This window comes from Nesoenas mayeri, assembly GCF_963082525.1.
Source record: "Nesoenas mayeri genome assembly, chromosome: 17".
Taxonomy (NCBI): Eukaryota; Metazoa; Chordata; class Aves; order Columbiformes; family Columbidae; genus Nesoenas; species Nesoenas mayeri.
Genome location: NC_137565.1, coordinates 8,513,551 through 8,538,248, shown reverse-complemented (window position 1 = coordinate 8,538,248; position 24,698 = coordinate 8,513,551). Strand labels below are relative to the sequence as shown.

The following is a 24,698-nucleotide window of genomic DNA, read 5'->3' as shown; positions in this document are numbered from 1 at the left end:
TTCAATCCAGTTTTAATAATAAAATGCTTCATGCCCACTCCCAGCTGGCCAAAAACTAATTACAACAACCCATAATTTCTGTAGTAAAAAAAGCATCTCATTTTACATAAAAGTGCTTTGCCACACTTCTGTCTGCCGATGTCTTTCTCATTTGTACCTTCTTTACACTGTTCTGTGTTTGAACATCTGCTCTTTTGAACACCTGGCTTTGCCGATCACGAGGGTTAGATCCTTCACGGGCGTGATTCGCTCTGAAGAGCTTGCTGATAGTATGTGAAATTTTGACACAAATCAAAAAAAGAAGGGAAAAGTAATTTGCCATCTTTTCACCACATTGCAACTACCTGAAATAAACCTGACCTCTGTGCAGTCAGCTCTGTGTAAGGAAGTTTTCACTGAATATTTTAACCTTCTTTTCTATATTTAGTTTGGGATTTCTCAACAGAAAGGCACTACTGGCCTTATTGAAGGTATTTCTCCTACAGTCTATTGAAAGGAAACGTAAAGGCTCTCAAATCTGAATGTTTGCTGTGCTGTCACCCCTCTGATCAGCCAACTGCTGCTCTCTTGCTCTGTCAAAGGCAGAGCCGCAGCACTTAGCGGCTGAGAAGGGTGTAATCCCCAGCAATCCCCTAACGGTGCAAATGGAAAAGCTCTTGGTAAATGTTTCTCTATTTTTCAGAGGTTGCTCTCCTCCAGCTGTCTGGTTTTCTGGCTCCTCCTATGGATTGTAGCCTGATGCTCTTTCTCAGTATTTGCGAACAGCCCTGAGAAGAGCTGTATTTTTGCCTCAGAGGGACTGTTCTTTACATGGAAAAATGTGACATGTGTTGTACATCTTCCTAGTCCTCTTCCCACAGAATCAGCCAAGGAAGCTTCACTGGAAAAGCAACATGCATTTTGCCCAAGTGTTTCTCTCAGTCGTGCTCCACAACATCAGTTCTAATCACCATTTAACTATAAAACTGTTCAACTTGTAAATGTTTGGCCACTTCACTGTTTTGATTAAAAAAAAAAATAAATTAAGAGGCACTAGCACATACTCTGGTCTGTACGAGAGTGTCCCCCTGCTGACAGCGGGAGACCTGCCCGAGTAAAGCACCAAGTGATGGAGCCTGCAGGCTGGACTTGCACATCCTTGTGGCCGATGGCTGCAAACTGCCCAAGAGCTGGTGCGTGTGGTACAGCACCGAACACAGAACGTTTGATCTGCATCTGTTCCAGGTGGCGTCGGCTGAGCGTCCGTGTTTTCTGCACCAGATAAATGCGCACCTGAGGAATGCTGTGTCGGCAGCACAGCACCAAGATGTTGTGGCGCAGCAGAGTGTCACAACAACTCCAAAAGTTACGATTTGGTCTTGTTCAGAGAAACTTGTCGTTTTGTGCATCTCAAGGCCCTCACTGGCTGCCTTGTTTGCTTCAAGATCCAGTTTGAAATTGAACTCCTTGTTTTTCAAACCACACCCTCACTCCTTGGACTCCTTTCCAGCTTGTCTCCTGGAGACGGTGGAGCCCTCCCCTTTCCTCCTCTGTCTCTTCTCTTTCCTTCCAACAGGCTCCTCACTGCTGAGTCAAGAACTGTCTCCTCTCCTCATCTCCCATCCAGAACTGACTCCTTGTACATGTCCTGCAGCCATTCTCCATTTTAGTGCAAAATTCCATCCAAATAATGTTCTTTTCTCCTGAAATTCAATTCTCCTTTTCCCATCTGTTCTTCTTATTATTGAACACATAACTCTGGGCCACACAAAGCACTCTGAGGCTCTGGAAGGGTTTCTTCTGTGGTTTTTGTAAGTCATTGCGCAAGCTGCTGACAGCAGACTGGTAAAAAATGTAAATGCAATGTTTTTGAAGAGATGATTTGAAATGCAACTATTCTGTTGCAGAGTTGTTTAATGTGTAACTGTTTAATATTTAAATTCCCTCTAGTTCTTTCTCTGGCAGGAGAAGGTGGTTGTACACACTTAGCATTTAAAGAAAATCCCCTGATATGGTGAATTTAACTCCTGACATGTTCTTGATAAAAGGTCACTTTATGAATTTAGTTTGGTATGTGAAGTCCCATCCTGTATTCCCCGTGCATGGAAAGCTCTGCTGGAGATGACAGATTCTGATGGCATTTAATGTGAAAATGAACACAAGTGTCTAGAGGCAGCAGTAGAGCAAGCTGGAGGTCCTCAGATTCCCCACTGAGCTAATGCCATGATGATACATAATTTACTTGTAACTTGCAAACAACATGCCTGTCTTTCCTCCCAGAGGCGCTTCCATTAAAGAAACCATTTCTTTCTTTGTGTGGTGCGCTGACATTCACGCTCTCTGTGTGTTCATATGCTTGTTTGCTTCTTCTCTGGACACTTGTATTCTCCAAGGTTTGCAGCACAGATGCCGAGTTATTTGCCCGGCAATATATATTAGCTGAAATCGCAGCTCCTCCAGCTCAGCCTTGTAAAAACAGAGGTCTGCTGGTCGGTGACGCAAAGCAGGATAAAGGACATGGGAGTCAACGTCTGTCTTCAAAATCATGACAGATGGGTCAGGGCTGCTTGCTACGTCAACCTTTTTAGGAGCTGAATTCCTCCAGAGTGTTTTCTTTGGCAACTCATCCATCAAGTGAATAGAGGGTGAACATGTGATTTGAAAATATAAGTAATGAAAAGAAATGAGATAGCTAATATAAATGAAGTGTGCATCTATTGCTATTTTCACTAGTTCTGGAATGACAGAAACCAAGCTAGACTTGTAAATAGACCACGTAAAATCTTAGCCTAAGTAGTCTGAGTGGTTAAATACCATTTAGGAGAATAACTACTGAGTGTGCATGAAAAGAACACAGAGGAGAAGGCTGGAAGGACCTGAAGGGGTCTTCTGGTTATTACCTCTGTCCTACAGCAAGGCTGAATGTTTTCTAATCCCAAATTAATAGAGTGATTTAGGATATGCCGAATATATTGACTGTTAGGGCCTTTCAGCTATTTCCTTTGAATCAGACCTGTGACAAGGAAACCTCAGTGTTCATTTTCTTTACATTATTATATTACCCAGGAAACAGAACATAGCCAAGAAAAGCAGAAACCCCATTACATTTTAGAGTATAGTAGTAAACCATGCAGATGATAAACAGACTTTTAATTTTCTATAAGACCTTTACAATATATTTCCCCTTCTCTTAATCCTGGAAAGAAGCACTCCCTAAATTAATAAGCTATGAATTCCCCCAGCCCCAGAAGGAAACAAGTGTTTTATGACTGTGTTTTCCCTGCATTTGCCAGTTTCCTTTTCCCCACCATAGAAAGTTTTGAGACCATCGGCCAAATTCAGCCATATGTGATGGGGAGGTCTGCATTAACTGCAAAGATAGGTTCTGAAATCCCCTCCTGAAAACACCATTATTTCCTGAACTATGTTATCCCTTTCAAAACCAGGTTTTTATTAGACAATGTCATGCTATTTTAGGTAACACAAAGACCCTGTTTTTCTTCTATCAGCTTGCAGGATTTCAGGAAGCTGAAGATAAAAGTCATCCTAATTTTCCTACTCACTCTTGGCTCCCTCTGTCTTGAATTGTTTGTGGAACAGGTTTTAATGGAACTTCCCTGCATTTCATGGTTCTTAACAACATACATAACCTGAATATAACAGACTGGCTTTTCTGGAACTTCAGTCTTAACTAAAATTTTCAAGACAAACACAACACAAAGGTTGTTTGAACCTGGAGAGGTTCAACCACCATACATGTGTGCGACTTTTAGATTCTTGAGAAAATAACAAGCAAGATGGTTGAGGTAGAATAAAATGTAACTGAGTACAGACGTACATGCTCAAAGCCCTTATAATGAAATGTCTGAATTACCTTTAAAATCTTCCTACCACTACTAACAGAAGCAACATATAAGCACTTTTGCTGCCTGTCACTATAACAAATTTTGATGGCACCAGATTAAGACAACTGTGCCCTTTTTGCCAGGGCTTTCAGTGGAACTGTTACTACTGGGATGAGGGATGTTAAATACACAGAGAAAACCTCTTGCAGAGAAGCAGCCTTAACAAGCACCAGAGGGAATGTACAATCCTACCTTTCTAGAGATACCTGTCTTTTTAGAAAGCTATTCCTGAACTTAAAGAGTACTTGGTACTTCCTGCTTTTCTAAAGACCCGCGGGGTGCCCTGCAACATGAAAAAGTGACATCGATTTTTGGCAAACCGTGCTGTTTCAGGTACGCGGAGTATCTTCAGCAAACGCAAAAATGGAAGGGGAAGCACGCAAAGTGCTAGTTGAACCATTCATTTAGCATTTTGTGGTCACATTTCTTTGCAGATTTTTGGGCCTCATAATGGAAAAATGTGACCTAATAAAGTACTAATTTTGAAAAGAATGTGTAGAGGTGCAGTTATGCAGTAGTGTTTGGTTGCCTGCCTCTTTCTGCACCGCACAACACTGCATCCAGGAAGAAATGGAATGATTTCCAGTCCCAGTGTCAGAGTTTTCCCTCTTCCATCCTAACTCTCCACAAGCCATTTGCTCTGATTCAACCAGAGTCTACTGTGAACATGTTTAAAATACTGGATCAAGTAAGGCTCTGTAGCCAGGGCACATCAGCAGTGACTCATCTTTGTGTGTTTCTATCCATTTCATGAAGACTGAAACGTAACTGTTCAGAATAATAAGCAGCTCTTTTGTTTCTCTGGTTATACTGGAAGAAGAGAACTGAAGAACTGAGAGAAACAAGTTTAGTGTTAAGAAACATTCACTTCCATGAGCCCTCCCAAAGATCCTTAAATATCTGCATGTTTCTCTTCCAGCTCAGAAAGCAACTGAGACAGCACATGATGTGTTGCCTGATGCAAGAATATGCAAGTTAACACATATTGCCAAGTTTGTGTCTGCAAACAGGAGCTTGATTCGCTATGTCTGGGCTGTGACTGATCATACTCATTCACAAAGCAAGCAAACAAATGGCTGTATAAGTGTCTGGTAAAATCCAGGAAACTCTCTGGAGCTTTTTGATTAATTATTCCAAAACAAGGATGGTAAAATATAGGCCACAGGATTAAAACACAGCCTGAACCCATCCCCATTTGTAATACAAAGTTAAACATTTTGGAATGGGCTGTCCCTTCCCAGTCCACCCACTCTTGTAAAAAAATGCAGTTGGATTTGCTGGTGATCCCAAGATTCTGGTGAGCTACCGACAGGCTCCCTCTGCTTAGTCAGGCTCCCTGATCTGTTTTATTGGTGTGTTACCTCCTCAGCTGTTGAGTTACGAGGCAACAAAACAGCTTTTATTATACTGCTTATCTCAGATATCACTTCCTCTCTATTCATTTCCATTCATAGTTACATACGACATGCGGTATTATTTTCAGCTATATTTGGCCTGCATGTAATCCAACTTCCCAGCTTCTCTCTTTAACATGTAAATACACCAGCAGGGAGAAGCAGCATCTTGTGCCCTTGTGCCAGAAGGATATGCTGAACATCAACATGGACATGTTCCTGAAGACCAAATTGTTTTCTGGAAGTCTACTCACAGATTTCATAATCCATCTGTTTTCTGTAGAATGCAGCTATTTAAAGGAATGAAGTTCACTTCAGGGACATTGTACAGTAGCTGCTGTTTATGTTGATATTTCTGAGGAGGCTCAATATTGTCTATTTTCCATTATATCTCGACACTGCCTTTAATTGCCTTTTTCCACCAGATTTACATATTATCCCTCCCGGCTGTTCACACACAGACTTTACTTCTCTTGGCAATCTTCCAGTCACTCCATAGTACAGACAGAAGTACTAAAACAGCAGAGCAGTTGATGAGAGGCAAAATAAAACCACATTGTTATACTGCATGGCCTACAAATGACTGAACAATTAAACAACAGAGCACCTGAGGCTATCAACAGAAGTTTTCTCCCTTAAGTCCATTTTAAGTACTTTTGGGCAGGTATGTAACAAGGTTGTAGAGGCTTAACAAATCTCTTTACAAATGTTATCCAATTCCATTGTTTACCACTAGTCTGAGGAAGGGTAAGTTGGAATTAATGGTTCTCCCAAATACCAAATGAAAATTGTTCTTATAGGGCTTGGCTTCATAACCCTGACACTTGAGAGACCCACGGAAGCAGAGACATTCCCTGGAGATTCATGCAGATTGTAACATGGCCAGACTGACTCAGTGAGACATCGACATGTGCCTCTCACTGCAGATATAAGGGACCTTAATGGTTTTATGTGACACTCACCATAAATACGGACCTATTTCTTCAGTAAGTACATTCTCGAATTAAGGCTCTGAGTTCTTGCCTTCTAATGCACCCAACCCCATCGTTCTGTCATTACAACTGACTGCAGCAGTCCAATGATACGTGGAAACCAGTACCATGCTGTTGTTCCCCATGGTGAGGAGCAGCTTGGGTTGTGCTGTTCATCTCACCTCACTTGGGCACAGGTGAAGCCCCCAGGCTTCTGGCAGGCTGCCTCTGCAAACCCAGCGCAGCACAGCTTAGCTTGAGTGCGGAGTAAGGCCGGAATATTGCATTTCAAACACCGATCAGTAAAGCAGGCAATGGAAAAGAGTGTTTATTTAGCTTATGGAGATTGTGGAAAAGAAAACAGCTCCAGAAATTCAAAGCTAAAAATGCTAGAGCAGTGAGGTACTTTGGATTCCTAAGAATGAGCTTCCTTCCCACCGTGGTCTGACCACACCATCTTTCTCACTCACTGAGCTGGACAAGCAGCTAAAATGCAGCTCAAAGAGCCATTCAGAAGGGTCAAGAGTGAGGATTCAGGCAATAAAACAAACATCTGGATATGGAAAAATCCTTCATTTTTCCTCCCACATGTTTTGGAATCATAGTGCCAGGAAATTATTAAATCACACAAATTTCAGTAATAAATGCATTGCTTGGATGGCACATGAAATTGCTGAGGGATATGGCTAAGGAAAATAAAAACTTTTCATGTTCGCCAATAACCAATGAAAGCGTATGAAGAAAAGTTCTTCCATTCCGTATTTCTTTCCCATAGGATGGAGAATGGATGAATATAACGGGTGAAAGAGAAAGGAAGCAATTGGTAAAGGCACAGGGAATGTTCAGTGACACAAAATTAGGTTATAGCTTGATTGAATGCAGGGAGACACTAAAAGCCAGGAGTCAAGAGGCTTGACTTTACCTATTTTACAAGATACATAATGTCAGTAAGAAATGGTCTTGAATAAAACCAAAGGAAAATAATTAAGATACATAATTTTTCCTCACAGCTCTAACATGCCTGCTCTTAACTAATCAATTTTTATAGGCAGCACCTCCCCCTCTGTAGGGCTGACAGGCACCCAGCTAATCCACACACACATTCCCAATGGATCGCTTGCTTTCTGCACTCAAGGGTTAAATGCAGCATGGCCCTGGTGGAACACTGAACACTGCTGCTGTCCCAGCTGACCTTGGGCAGCTGAGACACACACACACCGGAGCTGGGCAATGGTTTCTTCTTCCAAGCAAGAGAAATTCAAGTGGCTTTTCAGAGTGCTGACCCGCAGGCAGAGCTCACCATTGGCAAATGACTGCTATCCATTAATGGATTTACAGTTTAGATAGAGGAAAAAGGGTCATCTAGAAGGAAAATGCCAAGGAGGGCCATTGTTTTCCCAAAAATATCCACTGCTAGAGCTGACAGCCCATCTTCTAGAAGGTTCTGCCTTGCCAACAGCAAAGTCACAGCTCATCTAGACTTTTTATAGCTGAGGCAGGGCTCCAAAGTCACTGTATTTAGAAAACCCTGCCTGGCATTCAGGGATCTTCCTGATTTGGCAGTCTATTTATTGTGGGGCACCTCCCTGCTTTCTTTCAAGTGAGCCTTTCCAAGCCCCCAGTTCTGGCCCAAATGCAGTTCTTAACATTTTCCCACTTCAGGAATATGCAATGGATTTATTTGGAAGCAAAGATACCAACCAACCACCTAGCAAAATGAAACAATGGTAGAGCTCCTTTCCAAACCCAAACCTCTCCACGGAGGCGGGGAAGAGGGCAAAAGGCAGGCAGAAGAGTGAGGGTCCTTCCCTTCAACAGCACCTGCTCTGCCTGGTTTTACATACTTGCATGAGCATCTTTTACCTCCACTTTGCCCTCTGGTTTCCCAGAAAGGCAGGAACACGCTATAAGCAAGGGAGTCCTTGAGGAAACACAAGGGGCTTGAAATTCCCAACCAGCCATAAAGAGATCTGTGTGAAGTTCTCCCTCCTGTTCGCCTGTTTTGTTAATGCATAAATCCAGTTTATGATATTCCTGATAACCAAGCACTACAGCAAGGTTACTTTTCAAGCAACATCTTGATTTATTTTATGATCACAAGTTAAAGGTTTGCGACAATAAATGCCTGTTCGCATTCCTTTCAGGATCTAAAGGAATCTACTCAAGAGTCAAGTAGAAATGTAATACCCTCCTTTTAGTCCCAGAAAACCCACCAGCTGCAAAACTATTTCCATTCTGGCACAAACTTAACAGAGCACATCCAGCATTTTAACAGGTCTTATTGTGGAAAATAAGTGTCAATGATGTTGTAATCAAAGAAATGCGGGAAATAAATGCAAAAATCTCCATTAACAATAAGCGCCTTTATTGACCATTTTACCATTCAACACTCATTTCATTTGATCTCCTGAATTGCTGAACCACAGTCCAGTTTAGCATTTAAATAAAAGGATATTTCAATTTGATTTGTATAAAAACTTATATCTGGGTGGCAGAGGATTAAAGTACTATTAAAAAATGCCACGGACACAAAAAATCACTGCCTGTGATTTTAAAAATTAAGCCACATATATTCCAAAGTAAAAATTAACACATAACCTCCAAATTATGTTACGCTTGTAAAAATGCCTACAAAAATCTGTTTGTTCAGAAGGCAGAGTGGTGGAAAGTCTTTTCTATTTCACCATTTAACAAATGACATCACTTCACAAAAACCACAAAGGCAGCAAAACATATCAGATGAATTTCACACATTAAAAACCCCCTGACACCATGCAGTGTCCCAACAATTCCATTAAGCCGGAGTTCAGCACACCAACAAGACTTGGAAGTACAGACTAAAATTCAGCTACACATCACTTGTTGCAATATTTCATTCAATGCTCAGGAAATTTTACAATCTAATACACCTGGGACTCTAGTAGTCAGATATTGCTTATTCCCACTTGTTTTTCACTTGCTGTTTTGAGAGTATGTCTTATGTCTGTGTTAGGAAAGCTATGCTGCTTCCCAGTGTTTAACAGCTCTTCGAAATTTATTAGCAAACTTCCTAAGCAGCAAGAAAATGTCCTTTTATAAAGAAGACTTGAAATATATGTTTTGGGGGCTATCTTCTTCTGACTTTAATATTAAACTTCTACTCACACCAATAAGAAGAAAATAAACCAGAGCTATTTTGCTGCAAGGACACCCGTTTCCTATGCCAACAAGAGTATTTAGGCAAAATCATTTAATTTATCAAGTTAGTGCTTGAGTGTAAATTAAATTTCTTCTGAAAGTCCTATGCCCTGTACAAGGTATATTTTTCAACAGTATCCAAGAAGAAATAAAACTTATTTATCTCAGGAAATAGTAAGAACAGCTACTTCAATCCTTCATTACACATGCTAAATGACATTTCCTGAAAAGGCAAAATTCGTGTGTTTTTTTCCATTGCATTTCCCTGTTCTGCACAATAGAAAGTTATTCCAACCAGCAAAAAAAAACCCCACACCACACTATTACACAACAGTGTGGTCTCCTCATGTCAGTTAGACTTAAGCTCTTTATCAGCATAAAGCATCTGTATTAACTTGAGAAAGGGAATTCAGTTTGTACCAAATTCATTTATTCCCATGAGGTGTGGGAAATGAGCCTTTAAACAAGATAAAACAAAACAAAACCCACCAATAAACAGAGCAGAAAAGCACAAGCAAAGACATACGTTTCTGAGCCAGTACATGGGACTGTTAGAAGACACGAGAAGTTTGACACATCTGCAAAGCTCTCACATGGCCGAGATCCCAGTTTTCCAGTCTGCCTGGATCACAAAGGGTCTCCAAGCAGAAAGAGGGATTTGTTTTTCCCCTTCCCTGCCTGTGTTTTTAAAGGCAAAGCTATCCAGGATGCAGTACACATCTGATAAGGCTTATACAACTTCACTTTGCTCTTAAATCAACCATAGTTGTTTGGATTCAAGCTCCACGTCACTTATTACACATAACACAACTAAATCCCCAGCTACATTTTTCCTCCACTGACCATAGTCTAGTGGAGAAAGTCTCAGCATAACATCCTAGTTACCAAAGTCTTACTTTGGAAAAAACATAGTTGTGAAGTAGTTGCATACAGGTGAAGGTAGATTTCACATTACAAGTCATGCCATTAACTACTATGCAATTTTTTAGTATTCTCTCACAGAATTTCTAAATCCTTTTCAAAATGAAAATGCTTCTGTTAAACGGCATTGGGATAAGAAAACATACAATTATTTTCACCCTTTTCATTAAAAGCAGAAAGCCAAATAAACTAAAACAGGTATAAGCAAAATTCCAATCTTCCTTCACTGAGGTAATTAACATTTTGAAAACTAATGATTGGTATCATTAACTAAATAAACATATCAATCATCTTAAGACATAAAATCTTATTATTCATAAATATTCTAACAGAATAAAAGAGAATTAATCATGGTATACACCCAAACAGGCGATACATTGATATTAATGAGGTTTTCAAGATTCCAAATGAGCATGAGACAAAGTGCAAATTAAAAGGCAATTAAAGGGACTCAATAGCTCTTGTAGTTTTATGTCCCTGCAAAATGCCTGGGGTTTTTTAGGGACTGAAACCAATGACATCAGTAACATAAGGGAAAACATAAACATAAAACTTAAATCTAATTCACTTAAAATCTAATTCACAGCTCTACCTTGCTAGTAAACCCAGGAATATTTTTATTTCCACAATACTATGCCCAAGAACTGCGGATTTTCTAGCGATTTGTTTTTCTGCAAGTGAACTTTCAGCAGACACAGCAAACCAAGAAAGGTTCAAGTCTTCTTTTATCTCCTTAACAATCAGCTGCACTTTGTAGCAAGTGAGCTCAAGGTAACAAATCCCTTTAAAAAAGGAACCAGGACAGTAGGAATGTGATGTTTCTGGAGGATACAAGCTTGATAGCCCTAAACATCAAGGTTTTCTTTTAGTTCATAAGATAATGTGGCACCAACTCAGAACAGTAACTATCTCTCATTAGCCACTCATCCTCATTTGCGATAGCGAGCGCTGCAACACTGACACACATCCCTTGGCCTCTCCAAACCCAAATTACTTGTTTTGAAGACAGCAAGTTCTCATTATCATGTCCTGAGGTGGGAGCGGAATTGTAATTATTTTGTTCTACAGTGACACATACAAAAGAACAAAACAAACTGTAAGGCCCAACTTGTATCTGGAAGACTCCAACATTTTTTGAGCTTTTCTCCATCTGCAGGAACTCTTCACACCTGCTAAGCCAACACACAAGTATCTGAACCATAGCTGAGTGTTTTAAACCCAGTCGCATTACGTGGGAAAAGGCAGCAGCTGCTGAGTCCATAATGACATGCAAAATAAACATTAAAGAATGATCTCCTATGATCTGTTTGAGCAGTATCAGACCAACTCTCCATTTCTAAAATGGAAGGTATTTTTCAAATAACCACAATAACTGAATAAGCTGAGAAAGAGCAGAAAATATAAATGCAGATGGTAACAATTTCTACAAAAGAGTCTTTAAAAGCATATACATTTAAGTCCTGATTTTGTTACCCAGACTTTTTGGGTCACTGTCAATGAGTGTTTCTTGCAGACCATAAGGTACCCTCAGATCTTTACTGAAAACATTGTAAAGGTGATAGCATTTAGTGACCCAAACAGCTACCACAGTTCATGGATCCAGCATGTGGGAAAAGTCATCTTAGTAAAGGGAACACGCACAGGATATTATAATTACTGCATGACACCCTTGATATTTCACAACTTCCATAGAACAGTTCATTCCTTAAGCCCCAGAAATGCCAGAGAACAGTCACTTAGAATTATTTTTACAGCTGGAAATCAGCATTTTTTTTCAGAATTTAAAATAGCTGTAGGTAAACAGAATTAGCAACATTTGTTCTGAACAAAGAAGCACACTCTGTTCCCCCTGCCCCCTCCCCAAAACACAGGCAAAATGTAGTTACTTTTCTCATCACAGCTCCCAGGCCAAGGACACTGGAGCTTTGTAGACTGCAAATTCCTCCACGCACATGACACACTTACACAATCGAGCAGGGTATCCAGCACAAAAGCATTTACCAAGTGTTGAGAGAGTTCACTCAACGTGCGCTTTTCCCATGTACATTAAGAAGAAACTTAAGGTATTATGCTGCACTTAGGATTATGAAATTTTAATGACAAAATCAATAGCGTATCAGAAAAAACAAACCAACTTTGTCCAGGATTTAAGAGATTGATTCAGATAAGACATCCAAGGAAGAACTGACACCGGACAAAAAAAATGCTAAAAATACTTTAAAGTTGTCGGACTTTTTTATCGGTGCTTTTAATATTGATATCTAGTGTCTCTACTTTTTTCGTTAGCCGATCCAGCATATCATCCTGCTCATCTATTTCTGTTTGCAGCCCAAGAGCTAGGTTTTTCAGACGACTCAACCCAGAAGACATCTCATCTGTCAACAAAGAGAGGGACCATAAGGAATCAAAGCAGTATAATGCATATTGTTTAAATGGACACTACCAATATTCTCTCTTCTTCAAAACCCTGGGTTAGAAGATGACAGTTACTGTGTTCTTGAGTAGTGGGAGCACCAATATTTTAACACTGCTTCTGCATTACTACCAGAAATAATTGCTTCCTTCTTTTTTCCATTACAAGTTAACTAGAAATGCTTAAAACCAAATTATATCTTTATAAAATCACACACCTTGTAATAACATGCTTTTTACTTTTCTTTAAAAAATGTATGATAGAACATTTGGTACATCTTACATATTTTCTCAGCTCAATACACACAATATGCTCACTACCTCAATTTGATATCATCAATACACTGAAGATTTAAGCCATTAATTATTCAATACAGATGAAAAAATCCAATTTCCAGATTTTCTAATTTGGCAATAACAAAACTATTTTATTGGATGATCGATTGGTATAAATTCTCTTGAGGCTGGTAGGATTTGCACAGCTTGGGAGTAACAAATGTGCTTCTACTAACTCTTATGATTGACTCTTTCTCTTTGATCTATTGCTTTCCAATTTCTTTCCAATCTCTTCTTTCTAGGTCAGCTAAACAGTGACACGTAGGCAAAGAGGCACTTAGTATATCTGCTACAGAACAAAGGAAGAGAAAGGCAGCTGAATGATTTTTAGAAGTCATTAAAAAATGCAGCAAATTCACAAATTAAATATTTAGTGCCTTTTGATTCTATTTTCTACAAAACATTTTTTATTTCAAAAGCTGCGCACAGTTGTAAATTCTTTGGGTCCAAACTGATGTACAATTTAATATCTGAGCTTAGCTGTCAGTGAAGTTGAACACATCTTTCAATGTAAGTGGTAGGATTTAGACAAAGAGGGAGTAAGTGTCCACACTGGTATAATCTTGATGTTAATCTGAAGCAGTATTTCCTTAGTAATATTACCAATACCTGTTTAATAAAGCTTTTCAGAAGGGATAGATAAGCCTGCTTGTCCCAGTGATACTCCAGTCAACTAACAAGATGATTCAAAGAAACAGTTTCATATCCTGAATGGAAGTGTTATGGATACATCAGCACCATTTCCTCATTCAAATGACAGAGATTTACTGGCATATTCACATCTAATAATAATATTTTTCTTACTGTCAATACATGATCTAGAAGGACTTATGCTTCTGGTGTGGGGTTTTTCTCCCTGGTCTCTTTGCTCAGGGGCCATTCAAAATCTATTTCTAAAGCACAACCATGCTGCAGAAGAGCTGAAGCATTGATGCCAATAGCACATCAGTTTCCACAGCAAATTTATAGTATTCCATGCGTCCTACCCAGTTTGTTTACAGCTGGTTTCAGGTGAAAAGCATTTCTAACTCAGATTTGTTATTAATATTTGCAAGTAGTTGACCCACAGACATGCTGCAGCATTTGACCATACAAATAATGTATGTTTCAACCAAACGTGATTCTGCCATGTAGGTAGTTTTGGAATCCAGAATACAAGGAAATTATTATTTCTTTTTAATGATGAAATTTCCCATGCGAACAAAACAAACCCTGTTCGTTGGCAATATATTACTTAGTAATTTTCTATGGCTTAAGAACCAGAAGCTGGAAATTGTATTACATCAAACAGCTTCAATTTTCTCACTCACCTAAGTTGTTATCAATTTTCTGGTGGTAAGCTCGCAGCTGTTGGTTCTTCGGATACGAATCCCTCTGCACTGAAGAAACTAAATCTGCTTTGCCAAAATCATTGTCTGTTAAGAGTATAAAATACAGATTATAATAATTAAAAAGTTAGTAAGAAGAGGCTTTAGAGTTTTTGAAGGGCTATTAAAAATAAGTCTGACCACAGCTGCCATGTAATCACATAACATATTAACGTGAGTATCAAAATCAGTCTGACACCACTACCTATAGGGTACCCCTCAAGATGACTAGTTATTAAGCTACAATTATTCTATTCTGGGCTGCCTTTTGTAGCTTCACTGAGTATTTGAGGAAAAAAACCCACAACTTAACCAAGAAAGCAGGTAGGTTGGTAACTTCCACCAGCAGTGAGTACTTCGCCAGGACAAGCCACCAGAGAGTTATTTTGGACAGAATTTTAATCTTATGTGGAGTGGAATGGAAATCAATGTTACCAAAAAGTATTTCTTTACTTACAGAACTACAACTATAAGGACACCCTGCTGCTTTCTCACTCTTACTAAACTAAATAATTGAACCTCATTTTAAGAGGGAGCAGTCACGTTGTACACAAAAATCATCACAGACATTAACACATTGTAAGACTGGGGAACAACAGCAAACCCTGAACGTTCCCTTGTGCGGATCAAGTAATGACTTCAGCATGGAGGGTTAGAGTCCATGTTTGAAACAAGAAGGAAAACATATCTGAAAACTATGACAAGTGATGGTTAAAAAGGAGTACAGAGACCCTCTGCATGTACAAGTGAACCTTTTGGCAAACACAGGACAATGCTGCCTACACACCGTGGGGATCCTTTGCTATAGTGTCCTCTGTGCAAACATAAGCACTGGGTGATTTTAAAGTCTTTAGTGGATATATTGTCAGCATAAATCCCCCTGCAGGAAGGGTTAAATAAAATGTGTATGCAAGTAAAATATTTCACATCTTCAGCATGGGTATAATGAATTCTAGGGTAAACAATTCCCTAGAATTCAAAGCCATGAAAGCTGGGATACAAGTCTCCAAGCATTAGGCAGCAATGCAGTCAGTTGGGCAGGCTGAAGGGTCTCTGCCTTCACCACTCTGCAGGTTCACCCTATGTTGATGACAGACATTCAGTGTAAAATAAAGTTAACAAACCTGAATTATCTAGTTTCCTTAAATTTGGATGACTTTCCTGGTATTTTGACTCTTGTTCTTTACTAGACATCATAGCTTCCTTTAATCTGGTAGTAAAGAGAAGAAAAATAAAACATTCCTATAGACCCCACAGGCTTAATACTGAATCTGTTAAATAAGAACAGGTAACAATTTATGCAAAAAGAGCAAATTTGTTAGACCTGATCCAAAATGTTCCTTTAAAATTAAGTACAAGCATTTGTCTTCAGTGAAAGCAGAACTGGTTGCTTTAGTGCTGCAAATAGCATACAGAAACTTTGATATCAAAACCAAAACTATCTTCCATCTTGGAGGCAACCTAGTGCTGTCCTCTAGTGGAGGACGCAGCAAGAGGGAAGGAAATCAATCCGTGCAGCACTACCAGGCTTTACGTGAATTTCTCAGCTGAAGAAAGACAAGTGCTGTAAGACACAGCACTTTCAAAGCAAATCATTTTAATTGCAGCTTTTAAGAGAAGCTAGAGAAACATACATGGAACCATGTCAATGCTACAAATCATGATTTCCTGACAATACTGAAGTAAGTATGATAATTCATAATACTTGTGCATTAATTTCCCACAAATACAAAGTTATTCTTACCACTAAAAACACAAGTATTTTTCTCAAAGTAACACGGGAGCTAGACACCAAATCAGGAGTTTGCTTGACAGAATCAAGAGATCTTTTATTTTAAGTTCTGTTTTTCTGGTGATATCTCAAGAGATGCTGTGGGATATCAGTCTCGAGTAAAATGTTTATTGTACTTACCTACTGTTAGCATAATATTCAGGGGTTCCATTCTGCTCTGGCTTGCTCTCTGGAGGTTTGGCTTTGAAGTAGTTTACCAAGCCCCCCCAAACACTCTTAATGCTATTTATGTGCCTTTGACTAGTCTTCAAGTCCTGTTCCATTTTATCTACCATCTGTTCTGTGCGCTTCAGGGCCTCTCCTTGACGTACAAGTTCCTAACAGATACAGACAGAAAAAAAAAAAGCTAATAAAGCCAAAATAAACTGAAACATCAAACATTTTTACAGATATTCTAAAGAAAAACGACAGTTCCTTCAGCTGTGTAGATTACTTCTAAATACTGCTCTTTCACTCACTCCTCTTCCTCCAGGGCATTTAAGTCAAGAGTTGCTAGTCAGCCACAGCATTAACCAGCTCTAAAATCCTCAGCACTACACAATGTCAGGTTCCTGACACCTGCTACAAACAGCAACAAGGAATTTTATGTACTGGCCTTTTGTCAGGTTGACACTTACATCTGTTCCTGATAGAACAAGCAGGGCATCAGATGGGTGATGTACTGAAAATGCAAAGGTTTATGGCAAGGAAACGAGCAAGCAGAACTGTTTCTAGTTGAGAACGACATTTTCATTGGGAAGGGATACTATTTTCACATTAATGGCATGATCCTGATAGTTTAGAAAGAGAACAACCAAAGGGAATAAATGCTAACAGAATTTTCCCGTACTGCAGGAATGATGTTTTAGCTGATACTAACAGTGCAGGATTTAGTAATTCTGATATGTACTATCATGGGTTTTCTTTTTTAATTCAGCAGCACAAACATTATTCCAAAGTAATCCAAAGATTAATTCTAGCAGGAAAGTTGTCTGCAGCCAACATTAATGCAAAACAAAGAACTTATGTTCATATTCTCTCTAAACTTCAGGGAACTTCAGTGGAATACACTTTTCTTCCCCTCAATGAAGCAGCAAACACATACAGTTCAAGATTGACCATGAGCCCTGTGTTAAGCCTAAATTCTTGATCGCTCCTTCATGCTTTTCTAGACAACACAAGCCACAAGGCTGCAAGTTTGCAGAAGTGGCACCAAAAACCCCCTTGAGCAGAAGCACCTACTGCAGCTTGTGGGTGCTCTCAGGTTAACTGAGGCAATCACATCACTGACATTGAAGGAAACATCCCATTAGCAGGTGACACAAGGGACAGACCTTTATGAGGCATGGCTCTGAGCATAAATACTCTGAAACATGGCCAGAAGAATGAAGGAAATGATTAATCGGGGTGAAGGGAGCACATCACAAGCAACTAACACGCCCTACCAAAAAGACAACTGCCAAAAACTTCTTAGTTGGATGAAAACAGGTATACAGACTGTTAATAAAACTTAGTGAGAATTGTTAACAGGAGTTGAAAACACAGCCAAGTCCTAGTCTCAGTATCTTATAGATAGGGTTTAACTAGGATTTTTTCCTCAAAAAAACCAAACTGTCACCACCCAGAAAAGCAGCCCACAATAACACAGGGGAATACGTTGTCTTCGAAACATTTAATAGCTCTAAAAAGAGCCGTTTCGGGAGACTTTCGGGGAAACAGAGGAAAACAACTTCCCCCTCCGGAGGTTTAATGCAGACACGCCTCCCGGGGGCGGCAGGCGCAGGGCAGCCCCCGGCACTGGGGGAAAAGGAGACGGTTCCGCGCCCAGCTCGCCGCCCTCCACCCCCGACCCACCTCGGAAGCGGCCACCCCGATGCGCTCGGACTCGTAGAGCAGCGAGAGGGAGCGGGCGGTGCTGTCGGCGGTGGCGGCGGAGCGGCGCAGCACCTCCTGCTGCAGGGACCGCTGCCGCTCCGCCGCGCTCGCCTCCCCGCCGCCCCTCGCCGGCCAGGCCGTCGTTTCCTCATCCTCCTCCTCGGCGAACGGGTTGTAGCTCCTCGGGAGGGCCGACATGGTGCCGCCGGCAGCGGGCCGCGAAGGGAGCGCTAAGCGGCTCAGGTAGACGGCGCCCCCACCCTGGCTCCTCACAGACACCGAGCCAGGCCTGTCCTGCCCCGCCCCGCCGCCGCCTCAGGCCGCAGTCTCTCCCGCTCCTTCCGCCCGCAGGCCGCCGCTGCACGGAGCCACCAGACCGCCCCCTCCGGGGCGGGACGAGGCACAGCTGAGGGACCGGCGGTTGCCGGGAGGAACCACCACAGCAGAGAGGAGGAGCGTGCTGGGCGCGCCCATTTGCGGCGCAGCGCCTGGGGGCGGGCAGCGGGGCGGGGCGCCCACCGGCAGTGAAGTAGCTGCGGGTGCCGCCATGTTTGTGGTGTGGTTGGTGTGTTGTGATCTCGTGAGAGCTGCTGGGGCGGGGCGGGCAGCCCCCGGCTTCCCCGCAACATGGCGGCGGCTGCAGTAGCGGCGGCAGCGGCTGCTGCTGCGACGGCAGCGGCGGCGGCCGCAGCGAGCGCGGCGGCGGCTCCGGCTCCGGCTCCCGCCGCGGGCGCGGGGCGGGGGAGCAGCGCGGGCACCTCGCGCGGCTTCTACTTCAACACGGTGCTGTCGCTGGCGCGGTCGCTGGCGGTGCAGAGCCCGGCGCCGCTGGAGAAGGTGCGTGTGTGGGGAGGGGCTGTCACGCGTGGGGAGGTGCCTGTGTGGGGACTGCGAGAGTGTCACGCGTAGGGGCTGCGGCTGTGGGGGGTCTGGCGTGGGAGCCGCGTGTGTGTGGGCGTCGCGCGGTCGGGGAGTGCGTGTGCGCGTCACGCGAGTGGAGTCTGTGTGGAGGGGGCGGTGCCGTGGCGGGACTGGGGCCCTGGCTCTGGAGAGTCTGTGCTGCGTGGGTGGGGAGGCCGGAGAGTCGCGGCCTTGGGTGTTTTGGTGGCCCGGTGACGGCGGGGACCTGTGACACGCGTGGGAGGCGGGTCCGAGCCCCTCACTGGGGCTGCCCCGTGCCCGTGGGCTCCGGCACGCTGTGTGTGCGTGGGGGCTGCTGGGCCTGTGGGACACTCGGGTGGCCCCGGGTGATCTGAACAAAACCGCAGTTGTGATAGGAGCCACTGCCCTCGGAACAGCCCTCGTGTCCTCCCCACGGATGTGGGTCCTCGTGGTGACTGCACGGCCCTCGAGTTTGCAGAGGCTTAAATGACATTAACGATTCCCTTCTAGCTGAAGTTATTCCCTCTTGCCATTACAAATGTTAACCCGACATGGGACGTGTGCATCAGAAGTTATTTTACAGAGCTTATATTTCCTCTGCTGTGTTTTGTGTTGAGCAAGACAATTATTTGTGTTGTGTTGCTGGTCTTGTAATTAGGAGGTCTGGCAGCTTAACGACAAGAATCTTAAATTCCACTGGGCATCCAGCGAATTCTTTTAATCCTCTAGGGAAATATTGGTTTAGAAATTTCAAGGTGGAGCGTTTATAGAGTTATCTAAATAGGAAGTAACTTGTCATCCAAACATAGGTTATTCGGAGGTGTTTATTATAACAGTCATTTTTAGATAATATTTATTAACATCAAGGAGACTCATAAAAAGACAACATGCTTGTTGCGTTAACCCTTTTTTAACAGTTCTATAGGAAAACAAAGTACTTGGGAAATTTGATGTATTCTTTAGACGTGTGTTTGCTGGGTATGGAGTGAAGTAATAATTAAGCAGTGAGAAGATAATATTTCTAGTAACTTAATCTGTTGTGCTAAAAGGATTTAAGCAAAAGTCCTGCCTAGGTGACAGTTGATGGTTTAATGCTATGTATGAAGAAGGCATTGGTGCAGCTGTAACCAAAGCTGCATTCACCCGTTTTTTGTTTATGGTAATAAATATATGTGCATGTGCCTGCTGCATGTTTCTTGCATATCCAGAATGCCCAGTGAGTTAGTGGAAGGACAGCTTTGTTGTACCAGGGATGCAGGAATGAGCTCTGGAAATGTGATGCTCTAAACGGTTTCAGAAATTCTTTTGAGATCTGAAAACAAACAGACAGCTTGATCAAGTGTTGGAGAAAGCTTTTAAATCAGCCCATGTTGTGGTACAAATATTTGACATCTACTTGAGATTTTTCTGTCTTTTTCTGCTTTCTGTTGTTCATCACTCTTTCCTAGCCCTTAGATGCTCTCGTTAAGATCGGTGCTTAAAGTGGAGTCATGTGGCCACCTGTTTGTCTCCCAGAAGATGGAAAGACTCTTGTTCACTTCAAACAAAGGAGATCTGAAGGAGTCTTGAAAACCACAGCCTGTCTGCTCCTTCTCTGCTGTGGAAATATTTGCAGTTGTACTAGAGCTGCCCAGGCTGTTGCTTGTCTAGGGCATGGACACGACAGCTGGGAGCTTCTTGTTCCAACTGTTCTTTCCCTCTGCTGTTTTTCAGGTACAAAAACTGCTCTGTATGTGTCCAGTGGATTTCCATGGCATTTTCCAGTTAGATGAACGTCGCAGAGATGCTGTTATTGCTTTAGGAATCTTTCTAATTGAATCTGACCTTCAGGTATTTTTCTTACTTAGACTAACTCTATTTAACTTGTAAGATTTTGGATTAATTCAAATGTGGTTGTTCAGTGAAGGAAAAGTTGGTATTTGCTATCCATAAAAATAAATAAGAAGATCAGAGGTAACAGATGGATGCAGGCAGGAGAGCACAAGGAAACGAGGGCAGTACTGATGAATGTGATCATCAGTAGTCATGGCACTGCCACAGCCAAACTGCTCTCGTGTTTTTTCGTCATCACAGCTTAAGGAGAGAAAGGAAAGCTTTTCAGGAGGATTTGCTCAAACCATATGTGTCACTGGGTGTTCTTCCCCACATGCTTCTGAATGACAATATGTTCCAACATACTCCTGAACATCAGGTTTGTAATGAGCCTTTTCATGTCTGGCACTAGCCAGGGTAAACACACAGGGCACATAGGCTGTGTTGTGTACGAACGTCCCTTTGTGTCTGTCAGCCTGGCTTTGACAAGCTGGTTTTCTTCTCTTTGAACTCTGGGCGTGGTGGTGTTTTGTGAAGAGGAAAGGGGGGATATACCACGTCCTAGGTCCAAAGTCATTAGACCTCACTTTAAGTCGTTCAGTGCTGCCAGGGTTTGCGTCAGCCCTGAATTCCTCCTGTTTGGTATCTATTTACTATGATACAGCATGCATGCATATTATTAACATTGTGGGTTTTATAGTATGAAGTTTAAATGAGGCAGCTGTATTCATGTTTCTTAGCAATTTTCAAAGCCAGCAGTTACTATTAATTAATCCAGTTCTATGAGTGGGGAAAGTGCTGTGATTTGCAGATGAGGAAGCTGCAGCATTACACAGATATTTGAAGTGACTTGTATAAGGCCGAGCAATGGATCACATGTACTGAATTGGGACTGGCACTGAATTTCTAGTGGCCTTAAAATTATTTTGTGACCTTACTGTAAACTAATAAATTGTTTGAGATGGCTTACTGTTCTGCAACTTTTTTCTCCAACTTTTGTGGAGAACGAACTGTTGCCTAAAATGGAAGGATTTGGTTTATAGCACTGGATTAGTTTACTTTCATTTGCCTGCATTGCAATAAATTTTGCAGTACTTGTGAATCTTGTGGAATAATTACTAGAAGCAAGTTCTGTATGTGGTTAATGTAGTCTTCCTATATCTCTAAAATATCTTGAGATGATATGATTCAGCTTTTCTTCTTCATTTTAAATAGAGTTTTTTTTCCTCTTTAGCACAAAGATAATGTGGTTCCGTACCTGCTTCGACTTCTGAAGGGTCTTCCCAAGGTCCAATGGATAGAAGAAAGCAATGCACGGAAAGGCAAAGGTGGTGTTTGGGTTTTTTGTTCGTTCTCATGGGATGCTGGCCCGGAAATAGAACTAACAAAGGTTACTCAGGAGAGGTGATAGGTCCTGCTGCATTCTTAGCTCCTGACTCAACAGCCTTTATTATTGATTTTCTTTAGAAACAAAGAGGAAGTCAAATAGCTCCCACCTTTCTTGCTTGACTGCTTTGTGATAAATTGCACTTCTCAAATAATCCTACACTCAATGTATTTGGTTACTAAATTGGAGAGAAGACTGTGTAGTAGTTGGATTAAGAGGGTTAAACCCAAGATTTGTATGCTCTACCTTTAGCTTTGGTGCTTAGTTGCTATTTAAACCATTTCCTTTCTTTCTCCCTTAATATCTCTTAAAATTGACATAAGAATACTTTTTCACAAAGGGTGTTATAATTTTTTTTACTGTATTTTTCTACGGTCTATCTCAGAACTGTATGACATAGGAATCACTTCTGTCTTCTTGCTTTATTATTATCTGCTCTATGTTGATTCTCTCTAACAACACGGAAGTGGCTTATTTTCTGTCCATTACTTTGCAGGTTTGCTTCCAGTTGCAGAAAATTTCAGCTTCTGCTTGGTGACATTGTTATCAGACGTTGCTTACAGGGATGCATCTCTCAGAGAGCAGGTAGAGTTTATTTAAGGTTTGTGCTAATGTAGTGCCCAGTTCTATAATGCTGGAATAATGACAATCTAGAGATGAGTGAACTACAGCTGCTTCCTTTCTTGCAAAGGGATGAATTGCTTTAATATGCGTACTGTTGCATTATTTTGCTTGTGTTAGTTAATACTCAGGTATCTAGAAGATACTCAAGTCTGCTGTTACTTCTGGGTGTCAATGTATTCAGGTTGTGATACTGAAATTAGAACTGCTGCATATTTATTCTGCTAGTACATACCAGCTAACTGCAGACTTCACAAAAGCAGCTCTGTAAGCTGAGGCAAGGCAATAGACATTTTTGGTCACAAAACATTTAAAAAACCTTGTTTACAGAAGTGGTTACATTAATATTTGCAAGTTTCATTTGTTATAGTGATCTAGTACAAGATAATGATATCTCTCTACCAAAATGTATTTTTGTATGTTTGTCTTGATTACTTTAGATTTTGGATGCAATTCTACAAGTAATGCAGTTCCTGTTGGGAATGTGCCAGACCCCGCAAATGCATGATAAAGGTACTATTAAAATTGTTGCTATATTTGTAACTCCTGTCCTTTGAACTTCTCTTGTGTTTTCTGATTATCAGGATCACTTCTGAAAAGTGAGCAGCTTTTTCTTTCTACTTCCCCTAGCACATATTTATTCTCTTTGTTGCTGACTGGTTAACATGGAAGCAGAAGTGTATTAGTTTGCGATATTTTCATGATTTTTTCCTCTGCTTGCACAAATATGTCTTTGTAAGGCACATTGGGCTGAAACAGTTCAGTGAAGTGGTAGCAAAACTGTAAAGAGGAAGTTCGAAGTTACTGTTAATATACTGTTACATATGTTTTTCTTTTCCAGAATATTTATGCAAGTATGCAGTACCCTGCCTGATAGGAATTTCTCGAGCCTTCGGTCGCTTCAGCAATTCGGAGGAGGCTCTCCTTTCAAAGCTTTTTCCAAAAATTCCACCGCATTCCCTGAGAGTTCCAGAAGAACTTGACGGAATTCGCCGACGATCCTTTAATGATTTCAGATCAATTCTTCCCAGTTCTCTACTCACTGTTTGCCAAGAAGGATCACTAAAGAGAAAGGCTAGCAGCGTATCTAGCATCTCACAGGTTTGTATGATTTGCTCTGTGTTGGAGTCAGTGCTTGGATGATTTTGTGGTCATGGTGGAGTTAAGACAACGTTAAACCTGGATATGCAGGCAGATACAGAGATCTTTTTTTGCTTCTGCAACTGGGTTTCAAAATTTGTAGTTTCTGAGCTACAGAATAATAAATGACAGTTTAACAACTGTACTTGCCTTCACATGGAACAACTGGCAAGTTCTATCCCTTGTGTTATTCCCATGGAAAAAAAAATGTAATGTATATTTGTGAGTTTGGGAAGCTGGCACTTAATGGCTGAAGTTTGGAGAAGTGCAGAGGATACATGAGCTCTCACTGGTTTCACCAGGAGATGCGGGTGTTCGTTGTCTTCTGGGAAGAATGGATTCAGATGCCGGTTTTGAAACCACAGATTATTATTAGCGTAGTTTCATACAGCACAGGACTCATCATTCTGATCTCTTCCCTTTAGTCAAAAGCACTGAAATAGCTTTTTTTAACTTCCCATTTTTGGTTGGAATTGAGCTGTTAGGCCCAGCAATATGTAGTTCCTATTTGTTTTTCTTGGAGCTGTGTTTCATTATGAAGTGCATGAACCATTCTCTGGAAGACTTTTCCATGTTTTATAAATCGTTTTTGAATTGCAGCTTTGGTGTGTTGTTTCAGGTTAGTCCTGAACGTGGAATTCCACCCCCCAGCTCTCCTGGAGGATCTGCAATTCATTACTTTGAAGGTAAATTATTTTGCAAAGGAACACTATGTGATTTGGGGGTTTTGTTGCTATTTATAGAAAAT

At 41.4% G+C, this 24,698-nt stretch overlaps 2 protein-coding genes across 4 annotated transcripts in view; one reads left to right on the top strand and one right to left on the bottom strand.

The window, feature by feature from the left end:
- Nucleotides 1–8,593: 8,593 nt before the first annotated feature.
- Nucleotides 8,594–18,505, bottom strand: SNAP29 (synaptosome associated protein 29). Its single transcript, XM_080355598.1, has 5 exons — nt 18,088–18,505; nt 16,375–16,571; nt 15,587–15,672; nt 14,406–14,510; nt 8,594–12,722 (listed from the first exon to the last, which is right to left on the bottom strand). The coding sequence occupies exons 1-5, from the start codon at nt 18,304–18,306 to the stop codon at nt 12,565–12,567; spliced, it is 765 nt and encodes a 254-aa protein (XP_080211724.1). The 5' UTR covers nt 18,307–18,505; the 3' UTR covers nt 8,594–12,564.
- Nucleotides 18,506–18,674: 169 nt separating this feature from the next.
- The window catches only part of PI4KA (phosphatidylinositol 4-kinase alpha), a 55,561-nt gene continuing 49,537 nt past the window's right edge, over nt 18,675–24,698 (top strand). For 2 of the 3 annotated variants that reach the window (XR_013922956.1, XM_080355128.1), the window contains exons 1-7: nt 18,675–18,945; nt 20,704–20,820; nt 22,037–22,130; nt 22,686–22,774; nt 23,251–23,323; nt 23,652–23,911; nt 24,570–24,636. Coding sequence is in view for 2 of the 3 variants with exons in the window: in XM_080355128.1 (XP_080211254.1) it covers nt 18,736–18,945; nt 20,704–20,820; nt 22,037–22,130; nt 22,686–22,774; nt 23,251–23,323; nt 23,652–23,911; nt 24,570–24,636 (910 nt within the window). In the remaining variant the exon portion in view is untranslated. Of the gene's footprint in view, nt 18,946–20,703; nt 20,821–21,063; nt 21,182–22,036; nt 22,131–22,685; nt 22,775–23,250; nt 23,324–23,651; nt 23,912–24,569; nt 24,637–24,698 lie in introns of those variants that run through there. The other variant, XM_080355129.1, reaches the window with a different exon arrangement.